Source organism: Hemibagrus wyckioides, linkage group LG03 (assembly GCF_019097595.1).
Source record: "Hemibagrus wyckioides isolate EC202008001 linkage group LG03, SWU_Hwy_1.0, whole genome shotgun sequence".
Classification (NCBI taxonomy): domain Eukaryota; kingdom Metazoa; phylum Chordata; class Actinopteri; order Siluriformes; family Bagridae; genus Hemibagrus; species Hemibagrus wyckioides.
In genome coordinates this window covers 7,115,816-7,129,490 of record NC_080712.1, presented here as the reverse complement: position 1 = coordinate 7,129,490, position 13,675 = coordinate 7,115,816, and the positions used below count along the sequence as shown (strand labels likewise).

The window sequence follows — 13,675 nt, the reverse complement described above, 5'->3', positions numbered from 1 at the left end:
TCAAGCCATTTGAAAACTTATGTGAGATTTTTGAACGATGTGTTTTCTCCACCACCATCATCAAAGCGATGTTATTGTTAAAAAAAATTCTGGTACAAATCTGCATTCAAATTCTTGGAAATAGGATTGATTATAGACTGGTTTTGAAAGAAAAAGATTTTAAGTTGGACTTTTTAGCTATAATGCCTATGTACTACCAGTGCAAAACCAAACAATTATATTGGGCACCAACCATGTCTTGGTTGCTTGATTACATTTGGAATAAGAAGAAATTGTTGTAATAGGACTTCACACATGTATTATAAGTAATATAATTTCTGGTCCTACTATTGGCTAATGGCTGCCCTAAACAACATCCTGTCTTAGGTGTGCAGTGGATAAACTTCGGATGGACATCAATGGGAGCCTCCTGATCTTGTGTACTGATGCAACAGGAAGAAACACAACAACAGGAAGGATCCTGCAGATCAGCAAAGGGAAAGATTATGGTATGTCTATCTGCACTAGTAGAGCTGTAATGATTAACTAGTTTTGGCACTAGTTTTCATATCTCTGTCATCTCATTGGCATTATTCAAGAGACAAACAGTCTCCCAAAAACCATCAGTGCAATGTTTTAACTTCTAGGATACAATACGATAACACATCATTTGAGGCATCTCTAACTGTGGAGGAGAAATAAAGAACATAAATACTTTGAATTGAAATGGGTTATATGATGTTCACCAGGGGAATGTATGTGTTCATGAATATGATACATCGTTGTCAGATACAATTAGCATGTAAAATGTGCTTTGGCAGCAAAACCCATATGGTTGAAACCCTAATCAATACCAGAAGATCTCAAGCTTGTCATTTCTATTCGAATCTAAGAATTAGTTGGTTTTGATGGTTACATTTGTATGTAACATGAGCAAAATTCATTCTAGCATATGGCCCCATCTTAGTACCTACCCCACCAGCACATGCCCCAAAGAAGGTCTACTAAGTGGGCAAATTACTGGTTCTTTTACACTATTAAAACATCACCATGCTGAAAGTGGAGGTTCATTAAACAGCACTGAGGAGTTTTACAACACGCTGACTGCAACATTATAACACTGGCCATTCCCAAAGCTGTCATAACTTATGTTGCTATACACACTGTCTCAAACACACAGTACACAAACTCTTGTTAGAAACTGGACCCTCCCTCACACAAGCTGGATGTTAACGATGCCATTTTGTGAAAAGGAGCACAGTCAGCTACCCATAAAATAAAGTTGTCTTTAATGTTCCCAAGCCATGGGTCATTAAAACCCTCCTCCATTAGCATTCTGAAAGATATAGAAATATGGAATATACAGTATGTTCCTATTTTTCGAATCTGCAAATAGTGGCTTCATAACATTTGAATAATATCTCATACATTTTATAGACATTTGTGTTCTGTCTATTGCAATTCAAAAGTTTTTATACTGTTACTTTGCAGATAATTAACATGATGTGCTTGCGTGGTTCTTTTCCATAGAAAATGAACCATCAATTTTTGACTTGGAGTCTACTGGTGGTGCACTCCCTGTTGGTGGATTCATCTACAGAGGCTGTCAATCAAGAAGACTTTATGGAAGTTATGTATTTGGTGACAAAAATGGGTAAGATAATAAGTCCAGTACTAATTGTGAATGTGTTACATGGTTGCATGTAGTCACAAAAACAGATCTCCTTAGCCTTCTTCTCTGAAGTGATTGTAACCACAGTTTAGGGAGTTAGCTCTAATCTGTATGATTGCAGATGTCAAGTGACATCTTTCCGTTGGTTCTGCATGTCCAAGTATACACATTTCCACCCACCCCGTAGAGGAAAAGGGCTTATTGTTTCAGTGAAATTGAGATTGTGTCATTTGTTCACAACCTCATATCATTACCACTTCACCCTAACACTAACACAACTGCTCTGTGCATTCTGTACAACAGTAGAGAATAAAATAAGGTGTGTACTTTGACTTGTTAATGGTTACTCTTAGAAGCCAGATTTTGCAACTGTTAAATCTGTGTTCAGTGACATGATGATGTAATTTGCACCATGTTGGTATTTCAGTAACCTCAGAATACTCCAGAGGCCTGCTGAGGACCGGCTGTGGCAGGAGAAGCCATTCTGCCTTGGAAGTAGCAGTTCGTGTGGTTCCACGTTGGTAGGCCACATCCTGGGGTTTGGAGAGGATGAAGTAGGTCAGTGTAAATTTCTATTTTTTTCTTAGCTAATCATTCTGATTACTGTTGAGCATGGGATTTATATACATGGTATTATACATGGTTGGTATTATAATTATTCAGTACCTTGCTGATCAGTCCAGCTTAGTTATTTTGAAGATAATATAATATTAAATATAATAATATTAAAAAGACTTTTATAGAGGATAATGGATACAGACGACTTTGAGGCAAAAAGAAGTAAAATTTGAAAAAGACATCTCCATGATACAGAACAGGGATTGCCGGGGTCATTGTGGAAAGCCAACTCCTACTCCAAAATACCTTTCCTCCATGGCACATTCCATTATGACAGAGTACTTTAACTTCCTGACAAACAACTTCCTCTCTCTCTTGTTGCTGACAGAAGATATGACCAAGAATCAAAGGTCAGAATGATTTGTCAGTGACTGGGGTTTCCAATTGCAATTACCTTCCTCAACCGAACCACAAATTTAACCTCACGCCCAATGATAACAGCCTCTTTACTCTCTAGAATGGTCATTTATCTGAACCATGTGCCAAGTTCAATGATGAAGTTCTTCCACGTCAGAACATAAGGATCAGATTGCAGGCCTTGCTGGAAATCAAACCTCCAAGTGACTCACAGCAAGCCTGTGTTCCATCATGCTGTACAATCCCGGTTGACCTCTTATCACAGGGGTACATAAACTGCTTGTTCCAAATGCCTAGAACAAGCAGAGCAAGGCACTTTCCTTTTGCCATCAAAACAGTAGATGACTGCAAGGAAGGCCGAGATACTCTCTGGTGCTCAGATTTGAAAGGGATTCATTCAGAGACCTGGGCCAAGGTCACAAAACAAGTAACAAAACCTCAATTTCAAGGATCCATTTATTCACTGAGCCATGATAAAAAAGGCAATTTTATTTGACTGGATCACATGTGGAACAGGTATGTTGGGAACAAGAAAAACAATCAAATATTCAGGAACAGAGTTGTGAACCTGACATAGTAAATGAAGCAAGCCTTGTACTCATCACATCCTCATTTTATCGCAATCTTCTTTTCACCAGGTGAGGTCTATATCTTGGCGTCTAGCAAAAGCTTAGCCATGCAGTCACACAGTGGAAGGCTCTACAAGTTGGTGGACCCGAAAAGGTACAGAAAGTTTTAATATTACTTTCTACTCTTGAGCCTTGATGGTAGCAATCCTCCAAGACGCACATACCGCACAACTTATTTCACACCACAAGCAGATAACCAAGCTGTTTATAAATATTAATGGCACCATAATGCAGCAGATCACACAGCTACCAATTACAATCAGTTAGATTAGTTTCTATGTACGGTTCCTCCAGGTTCTCTTGTTTCTTCACATTTCCTAAAACAGACCAGAAAGTGAAATGCCAAGTCTATTTTTATGTGTGAATAGGTGTGGGTATGGTGTGCTGTGATGGACTGCCATATTATCCAAAGTGTATATTCCCATTTCATGAGCAGTATTCCTGAGGTCTGAGCACTCTGGATCCATTGCAATCCTGATGAGAATAAAATGTTTACTGAAGAGAAATGAATGAATGAATGAATGAATGAATGAATGAATGAATGAATGAATGTTAAGGTTTAATATCTGATAACTGCATAAAATTAGAAAAGGAAGCAAGGGACCATCCACAAAAAATCTGCTTAGAAGCCACATAGTCAGCAATGCTCAGCACTAATTCCTCTGCCTTCATTCCACTAATGTGAGTCTGGACCATTTCAGCATCCCCATGATGTAATGTCAAATTACTGTCTTGTGAAATAAGACTCCTGTTTCATTATGCTTCTGTCCACCACTCACCACTGATCACTCGCATATTAAGCTTACAACAAGAAGAACAGAAGGAGAGCTTGGGATTATCATGGCTTTTTACATTCTTTAGCTCAGAAGTACATCATTTTCTCTCTCTCTGTCTGTCTTTCTCTCTCTCTCTCTCTCGTGCATACACACACCAGGACTGTGCCCCTTTAAACAAATCATCACACAACTGCCGGCCTCAGCCAACACAAACCTCAGCCATAATTGGAGAGTAAGCATACCATTTCCAAATGTTAGTGTAATGTGTTTCTAACACCAACACTGTCAGGGCAGTTCAGGCGTCACTGGTTAACTGGGGAGCATGTGTGGTCTGCTGGGATATTTTCCGAGCTTTGACAAGACTTGCACACCTGTCATCAACAGGAGAGATGTTTTCCTTATAACGGCAGAGAACCTTCATATGTCAGGGAGTGCTCGGAGTTGAATCCACCCAAAATCTGACCGTATATTAGCAAGGGTTTTTTCTGTTCTCAGGTTGACATGACCAGTAGTGCAGGTCACTTCCCTACTGAAAGTATCATTTTCCCCTAGTGTATCACATCTATTATAGGGAACATGCTTCTTTTTTTCATCTGGTCTAGGTCATCATAGTCTAGAATGGTCTAGAAGCTGAAGAAAATATGGTTCTACATAACCATCAAAATTTCATAAATTCTTGAACCATGTTCTTTTTTTTTGTCGAAAATGCAATTAAAACCAGGGCTTTTCTAAATATTCCTATACAATGACAGTGCCACCCAAGTCTAACTCAATTAATTATGCAACAGATGTTTCCTCCTTGCCCAGGCCTCTCGCACTCTCGCTTTTTTTTATTTATGTTTTCTGGCAATGCTGCATTTTTTCCAAGGAACAATTCTTTCCATGATTGATTGGGGTTGTTTAGTCTGTAGGAACTACGGTGTTGGGTGTGCTTATTTACACACCCTGTCAGTTTGAGAGCACTCGTTACCAAACGACGGAGAGCGGATCGCACATCTAACCTCACTTGAACTGCCATGACGGGTGGTCTTGCATCGATGTACCTGCGACTTTGCAACATCGCAGACGTTCTGTGTTTTGGTCTTGCATCTTTCAGAATCCAAGGGCTTCAAAACAAACACATCATGTTTTGATTTCGATTCGCCGTGTTGTATTTATCGAGCAGTGAGGCTTCAGACACATGAGCGAAGAATGCATCGCAGCAAATCAAACGTACAAGATGTTACTATAAACATGTTACAGCAGACTGACTACGTCCGTTCATGTTTGTTTAGCAGTGCTCTAATGCTAAATAATAAATAGGCAGTGTTCCGGGGAAAGTCTCAGGATCCACCTTGACCCTGACCATGATAAACCGAAAACTAAAGAATATTTTTTATCTTGCTTTTTACAATATAAGTACATTCTTACGTCAACCAACTTCCCACATGATGACAGAATGGCATATAATTCTATAGCTGTGACTGGAAAGGATTTTAGCAAACGACAAGAAGGGAAATTTGAGCAGACGGTATTTAGATGTGCTGAGTGCTTTACGAGAATGTCCACTTGCACTTTTGATGCCGAGGATATCCCCATCGTGCAAGAAAAAAACCCTTTAATTCCATTTCTGACAGTTCATAAATTGAAAGGTGACTCTCCGCTTTAAGCTCAGTAGGAAGTCTATTAGGTCAAAAGCAGTGGAAAGCCTAGACGTTTTGCTCAAATTTCTTACCACCCTGCTGTTGAAATATTTTTCTTAATTTCATTAATCTACAAAGCAACACAATTTCACAAAATCTGCAAAGCAACAAAGAAAATGAATAGCTTTTTTTTCCACCTAAGTAATCCTAAACTCCTAATAAGCAGTCAGCTTGCTGTGGTAGGTCCTTTTTAGTCACCATACCTTACAATGGAGCCATAGAGCATACTGTAAAGTAAAACATAGTATATAAAGCATATGTTTCATGCAGATTTTGTCCTTTCAGTGTATTGGATTTCAGCGCTGAGATCTTGCATTCTGAATGGGCTTTTCAGAAGCCCTTTAATGAAGTACTTTCGTTATGGAAGCCACAAATCACTTCAGGCTTTTTTCTAGAGACTAGGAGGCATGCACGTGTGTGTGCACAAGTGAGCGAGAAAGCCAGAGATGTGTGAAAGAAGAAGTAGGATACAAATACGTCGAAAAAACTGTTCACATTTTCTGGTTCTATAACCCCCAATTCTTCGCCAAAGACCCCTTTATTTGACTTTGTCCCCTAAATCTCACAAACTCTCCACCACGTCCTTCCCTTTGACAAAGCCCCTTTGCAGTGTCACTGAATGGCCTACAGCTACAATACACAGTAAATTTTTCTGACACAATGTACTCACAAAGACTGCCGGACAATAGCGAGAGATGGAAAAAAAAAGGATAGAGGGTCTGCAGCGAGCAGCGTGACGAAGCTCATTCTGGCATGGACGATGTATGTAACTCCCACAGTACACCCCACTGCTTGGATAACTCCGGTGTTTTATTGTCAAATTCAGCAAGTTAAATCCTAGGAAGTAAAACTGTCTTCTGAGAAAAATGCACATGTTGTTGGACTCCTAGATGCATATTGATTTGCTGTTGTGGCAGTGGGAAAAGAGCATTTATTCTTAGGAGCTGTGAAAAGGATTCTGTGTCAATCAAACATCATTTTAACATTTTTGTATAATCTATTTATTCCAAAATGCCAAACAAATATGAGGAAAAATAAACTCTACATGCGTTCCACAATCCCTATGTTCACACAAGTAAGTGACAAGTTGACAGACAGCTGTTCGTTTACTATATACAGTGCAAGAGAATGAGCTGTGATTACAGTGACAAAGGAACAACACAACATTTTAAACTGAGATGTTCTTATTTCTATGCCTATTAAGTCCAATGACAGTCATATGTTTCTTCTGTTTCTCTGAGCAATGAATTCACTCTTGGCTGTTATAGTAAACATGATATTTCATTTAAAGTGTACAGAGAAAGTAAGAAAAAAATATATAGATTGGACAGAAATAGGACAAAATCATTTGGTCTCTCTGATGAATGTACGTAGCTAGTACATTTAGCTTGCTTTGCTAAGCTGCCAGTGAAGCTAATGTGAAACCAAACATGTAGAGTATATGTCAAGCAATCAATTTTTAGATTAATTAGGGCATTATTTAATTAGATTTTTTCTTAGTACTATAGAAGATTTAGGAGCTATATATATAGCTACTTGGGCAAGATGGATGGCTTGTCACTTGTCACAGTGTGAATGCAGACTTTTCATTTTCTTAGATTTAAATAGTCATAAAAAGAATGCCTAATCTAGGTTATTGAAATAAACCAATCAAGATCACAATGAATTAAAAGCTGAAAAGAACTGTATAGCTCTGAGAGTTTTCCGTAATTAATACGCATCACCGATCATCTCCTCCTGGAATCTTGTTGTTAGAGACTCATAGTGTACAGGACCCTTATGACTATAGGTACTTTACTGTAGGTTTCAAATCTGAACTAGGATCTTGAAGAGCCGGACAAAGAGCATCCAAGCAGCTGATGTGTTCAGCCTCCTATTCAGCACAGAGGAACGGCAGGCTCCAGGAAGGCCTTAAACTAATAAGCCATGGCCCTCCTTTAATTTATCAGTCTGTGTTTTATGCAAGTGGCCTCCCAGAGTTGATACATTCCCACAGTGCCTGTTGACCCAGCTGCCTTTGTCGAGGGCTGCAGCAGCAGGTGTTGTTTTCATGGCCACCCTGCCAGTAATGCAAACTGTTTAGTAGCTGTGCTGACCCCCGCGTCATTAACGGCGTTAGCCCAATCCTCCGGGGAACCACCTCTTTCTCTCCTTTCTCTTCCTCTCTCGCTCTTTCTTTTCCACCCTCCATCTCAGTTTCTTACCCCTTATTTCTCTCTCTGTCTCTCTCTCTCTTTCTCTCTCTCTCTCTTTTTTTGTTTTAACAACATACAGCCTGTCACAACAGCACAAAAAAAGAGTGCGGATGAGAGAAAGGGGAGAGTTGATGCGGGTGGTGAAAGCAGCGGTGGGAAGCATGGGAACTACCCCCTGCTACCCCCTTCAGATCCCCTCCACCCCACCCCACCCCTCGAATACAGCCTGCCAGAAGCCCCTTGTTACCACCCTACTCCTGCCATCAGTCACTGAGGCTGTCAGGCTGGTTCCAGCATCCCACACACACACACATATATATATATATATACTTATAGTAGTAAGTCATAATTCCTCAACCCCAAAACCAAAAATATAACCAAGAGGAATTATCTTTTCTCTCACATATATTTCATTTCATCAGTAATCAGCACTCTTTCTCATGAAAAGGATTCTTAAACATTTTGTCATATAAGAACCAGTGGAGGACTGAAGTGTAGAGAAAGACCTAAATGGTGGCTTGCTTTCAGTTTTCCACTTTCCTCACATGCTGGCCACCTCACTTTCCCAGGCACCACTCCCAGTGAAACACACAGGATGTGAACTAACTAAGTGCTCTTCAGCCTGTTCCTCATAGTCACTGCTTCAGCGGAGTCCAATTACAGTGTGCAAGTGTGTGTATGTGTGTGTGCCTGTTGGGTATGTCAACAGGTCTGCCTGCTCAGTAATAGACAGCCTTGAAGAGATTCGCCTGGCTCATTAGCTGGTGTGTGGAGGCATTAGGTTGTTTGAAGAGCTGCAGCTCTCACAGTTTCATTAGTAGCTACTCAGCGTGATGGCGAGGTTTCGCCTTCGAGCCCCATTACACACAAAACGGTACTGTTTCCACTTCCAGATGTTGCCAAGCCAAAAGAAACGTGCCGTCATCCATCATATGAAGTCTTCTTTGCTAGCAATAATAATTTTCTTTCCATGCTTGCATGTTTTTGCATCTAGAGACAGTGGGATGTGTATCCACCCTGATCAATATGTGCCTCAGGGTGTGTATTTATCATTGCTTGTGTAATAAATAAAGCACTTGGCAGTGTGTTGTTATAGGAAAATAGTAAATGAGGGGGTGGGTGATGCAGCCCAACACAAAGCAGAGTTATTCTTACCACCCCGAAGTTGATTATTTTCCAATATCAACACATCCTGAAGTTGGTTAGTTCCTATATTATAACAGCATCACTTTTTCTCTCACTCTTGAAGTTAATAAGACAAAAATATTACCCATTCATGGTGCCCATTCATGTTGCCAAAAACCACAAAGCACAAAATCTTGGAAAACTCACTTATTGCTGTGACTCTGACTGGGCTGACACTGGAGACACCTTTCAAAAGTGTTGAATAAACCTCTCCTTACAGAAAATGTCACCATATCAGTGATGATCAGGGGCAGTGTTTTTTTTTTAGTCTTATCAGATTTGAGAACTCAACGATGCTGTGGTATAATAATTAATAGTCGCTTGAAGGAATCGAATCCTACAGTTGCCAAAATTTGTCAAAATTTTTCTTAGTAACAGCATGGTAAAGGGTGTGTGATGTTTCTACAGGCCTCAGGTGCCTAAGGAATGCCGCCGGCCGGTAGAAGCTCCAGAGATGCTGAGCAGCTCGTGTTCTCGGGAATGCAGAAATGGCCACTGCACTCCCACCGGCAAATGTTGCTGCAACAACGGCTGGGAAGGTCCCTTCTGCTTAAGAGGTGAGACACACACACATACCTTTACATATTAGAATCAATAGGGTATTAGTTCAAAGGTGTGGAGAAAGTTTTCTGCTCATCCTTTACAGCCAAGTGTGAACCCACCTGCCGAAACGGAGGAGTCTGCATCGAACCCAACAAGTGCTTCTGTAAGGAAGGTTTCTCCGGGGCGCAGTGCGAGAAAGGAGAGCGAGGCGTACAAGAGGATCGAGACAAAGACGGCATTTTAGATCACATAATTGACATGACATCATATCTGCTGGACCTCACTAGTTACATTGTCTAGACAGCGCAGGGAGACTGACTCTGGTCTGAAGGCGGAACTTTAAGGAGGTGGTTTTTTTTTTTTTTTTCTTGAGGGTTTGCCTTCAGGACACCAACACCCCCAACCTCCAACTGCATCCCATCTTCATTACCACAATCATCACTGACTGCCCATGTGGTGGACCATTATTGGTCAATAAATGCTGGTATTTACTCCCAAAGTTGGTTGATGCATTCAAATTCTCACTGTTTGGGTTAACCACGTGGACTCATCCTGACATTTAGCAGGTTTAATTTTTTTTATATATTAAATTATTGACAAAGATCCCACTCTGAGATTCAGTGCAAATAACATTGGTTCAGAATTATATTTGCATATTTTGCTCCACATTTCTGATATTACAAGCACTGTCCCATGCATCACTTTACACATCCATACACATAGTGATATGAATTGGGTGTCCAAGACAAGCCCTTACACAATGCTAAGGGGTCCAGCACTCAGTGCTTTAGCTATCTCTTTGCTGTGTATACTTCAGGACTCAGCCCTTATTATTTCTTCTATGGTTTGCCAGTGAAAAAGGAGACGCCTCAAATCACTGGACTCACAATCTAAGCTCAGTTTGGACAGTCTGTATAAATCCTGCACATGGCTATAAACCGACTGCACAACCAATGAAAATCTTTGAAATCTGCAATATCAAGACCTATAAGGCTACAAAGCTCACTCTGGGAAATCAAATGGACAGTCTACCTGACTGAAACTCGCCACAGGAAGTCTCGACGGCCCTGGATCCACAACCTCACACCAAAGGCTTAGCCAAATAACCAATATAATTAAAAAAAAAAAAAAAAAAAAAAAAAAAAAAAAGCAGAACATTGTATGTATTCATTTGATAAATCTGAGTTTATCCTATTCATCATCAAAATAAAAAAAGAACTGGTCACAATATGCCAGCATATTTCCAGAAATATTCATGGAGTCACTTAGTTGGGACTTGATGCCAGTGTGTTTAAAGCTTGGTCTAGACCATTAAAAACTCTTGCAGAAAAAAATCAACTCAAACATGAAGACGGCTGCAATCAGTGTGTACTTTGTATAAGGGAAAAAGTTGCAAATTAAGAATGTTTTTTTTTCCACAGTCACTTTGATTCTGATATTTCTACCGATTTTCTGATATTCTTCAAGACCATGCACGCTGCTTTTGATATAAATAATGTATCATAGATTTACATACATTTCATTAGGTTTATGTATGTTTTGTTGTTCCTGTTTGAACTTCAGCAAAGAAACAAGCTAGCTTTGTATAAATCTTGTATGTAAGACCATTTTCACAGCATTTTTTATTTTTTATTTTTTTTGGAGCTAGTTACACTGCCACGAGTATAAAAGAATATAATATTAACGATCAATAGATTACCCTCATTCACTGGGATCTTCTTTTTTTTTTTATTCACTGAAGATCCATGTGTTTTTTTTTATTATTCAATCACTGAATGGTCTTCATTTAACAGTTTCAAAAGGGAACAAGCATAGTGCTGTACATTTCTGATAGTACTGTACTAAGATAAGTACTACTTAGCTTTGCAAAGTAATATAGTATTACTATTGTTTCAATAGAGGAAGGTTTATTTTTTTAAGCGTAATAATATATGACAGGGGAGAGTATTACTAGAGAGCAGTTTTACATTAAGCCTATGGATTCACGTTGTGTATTATTTCTCACAAAAAAAAAGTGTTTCCTTATTTCTTTCATACATAGTAAAAAAAAGCTATCGTAAAACCACATCGTGCATAGCATTTTGATCCAATCATGAGATTATTTTATGCCTTTTATCTCTATAAAAAGTAAATGATGCAAGTCAGTGGTTTATTTTATTTTATTTTATTTTATTTTATTTTATTTTATTTTAAATAATGACCCATTGTACTGAGTATGTGAAAAAGAGGCCTAAAGGCAAAAACAGGAGAATGTGTAATAATATACTCTAAGCATGAGTCACCAATAAAAATGAATAATACCGCCAATGGAACATTCCACATTGCAAAAGACTGTGTGATTATCCTGACTGATTAGAGGTTTCCCCATCGCAAGCTGACAACAGATCCGACACTTATGTAACACAGTAAAGCAGTTTTTTTTACGTATATATAATACATAAACTTGTTTCAGTCTATATTTGCTGAACCTATTACTATTCTATTGCATTCATTCATCACTGTTAAACTTGAACCTGAATTTCTTCCACCATGGCTGTTACCATGCAGAAAGTGGCCAGTCAATTGGACTGCATCCAATGAGACGGACATTTCCATCCAAGATAAATTTGTCTCTCATTTGTTTTCATAAATTAAATCGTATGTGTTATTTAGTCCACCGTATCACTAGTCATCCTTTTGTCCCTGCTCTCAGAGTCACTCAGAGCATCCCTTTCTTTTAAAGAAGTACACTAACGACGGTATGTTGTCTTCGATGTGAAACTGACTTCATTGCTTTTTCCAGAAATGTAAGGAATCTATGCTGTAAGTCTATTCTGTATTATTAGCACTTAATGTGAAACTTGCATTGGAGCTGCTGGGAAGGTGTCATGTGAATAGAGTAACCCTTTTTTTTTTTGGTTTCGTTTTGTTCGGTTTTGTTCATTTTGTTTTACTACATTATTTAAGTAGTTATGCCATAAAGTTATTTAAGTTGTCTGCAATGTTTGTTCTGTTTCATGTGAAGAATTTGATCATGTATTGTAAATAAAACTAGGGCTATCTTGGTGTCTTCCCAAAAGTATCATTATGTTTATTAAAGTGTATAGCATGTTTTAAGAAAAAAAAAAAAAAAAAAAGCAGACTGTTTTTTTCTTCACATCTGAGTAACAAAAAGGAACATATCAGATATAAATACACTGTTATTCAGTTATGTGTGTTATTATCGATGGATGTGTCTTAAGGGCTCATTGTACCAAGTGCTACTGGATTCTCCATTCTGATTGGTCAGACTGCGTAGAATCATTTCCTGTTACAAGGCAAATCACAGGTTTATATTACTGCACTCAGTATTGTTTCTATAGATACAGCATACACAGAGAAGATCATAACACGTAAACAGATATTTTAATGAGTGAAGGGGAGGTTTATATAACATGTATGGAAGGAGTCTCCAGTGTGAGTGTAATGAAGTAAAGCTTTAATATTTTTTCATGGGAAAGTCTGCAGTATGGAGGTATTTGGTTTAAAGTCTACCTTCTGGGTTAGGGAACAACTGTTTCATAGCTATCCTAATATCCAGTTGTATGAAAAAGTTTTGGCACCCCTGCATAAAATGACAAATTTTTATGCAAATGTTAATACACAGCTATTTTATATTTGCTAAGCTTGCTTTGTATTTGATGAACAGTTCCAAATAAAATACGAATTGTGGCATGTGCAAAAGTTTGGACACCCTCCCAGTTGTAAAGTTTTAGAACTAAGTCTCAGAATTAACTCGTTTAGTCTTACTTGGCTCATTAAGACTCAGTAAGCAGATCAGGAATTGCCAGGATTAACCTTTTCAAAGCATTTAAAATTTTCCTACTGTTTAAACTCAACAAACATAGGCTCCTCTAAACAGCTGACTGAGGATTGAAAAAACAAAGCAAATCGATGCTTGCGAAAGAAGAGTTCCAGATTATTATTTCCTTTGTGTGAATTAATAAATTTAACGGGAAACTGTGGGATTCAAGGCAAGATCTGGGGGGGGGGACTCTAAAACTAACTAAAGCTGCGAATC

At 38.7% G+C, this 13,675-nt stretch overlaps 1 protein-coding gene across 3 annotated transcripts in view; it reads left to right on the top strand.

Moving 5' to 3' along the window:
- Positions 1–12,681, top strand: part of hhip (hedgehog interacting protein) — a 32,344-nt gene extending 19,663 nt beyond the window's left edge. For all 3 annotated transcript variants that reach the window (XM_058386167.1, XM_058386166.1, XM_058386165.1), the window contains 6 exons: positions 367–488; positions 1,510–1,633; positions 2,079–2,209; positions 3,265–3,349; positions 9,502–9,650; positions 9,740–12,681. In XM_058386167.1, the coding sequence (XP_058242150.1) occupies positions 367–488; positions 1,510–1,633; positions 2,079–2,209; positions 3,265–3,349; positions 9,502–9,650; positions 9,740–9,936 (808 nt within the window). In that variant the 3' untranslated portion in view covers positions 9,937–12,681. The remainder of the gene's footprint in view (positions 1–366; positions 489–1,509; positions 1,634–2,078; positions 2,210–3,264; positions 3,350–9,501; positions 9,651–9,739) is intronic.
- The last annotated feature ends 994 nt before the right edge of the window (positions 12,682–13,675 follow it).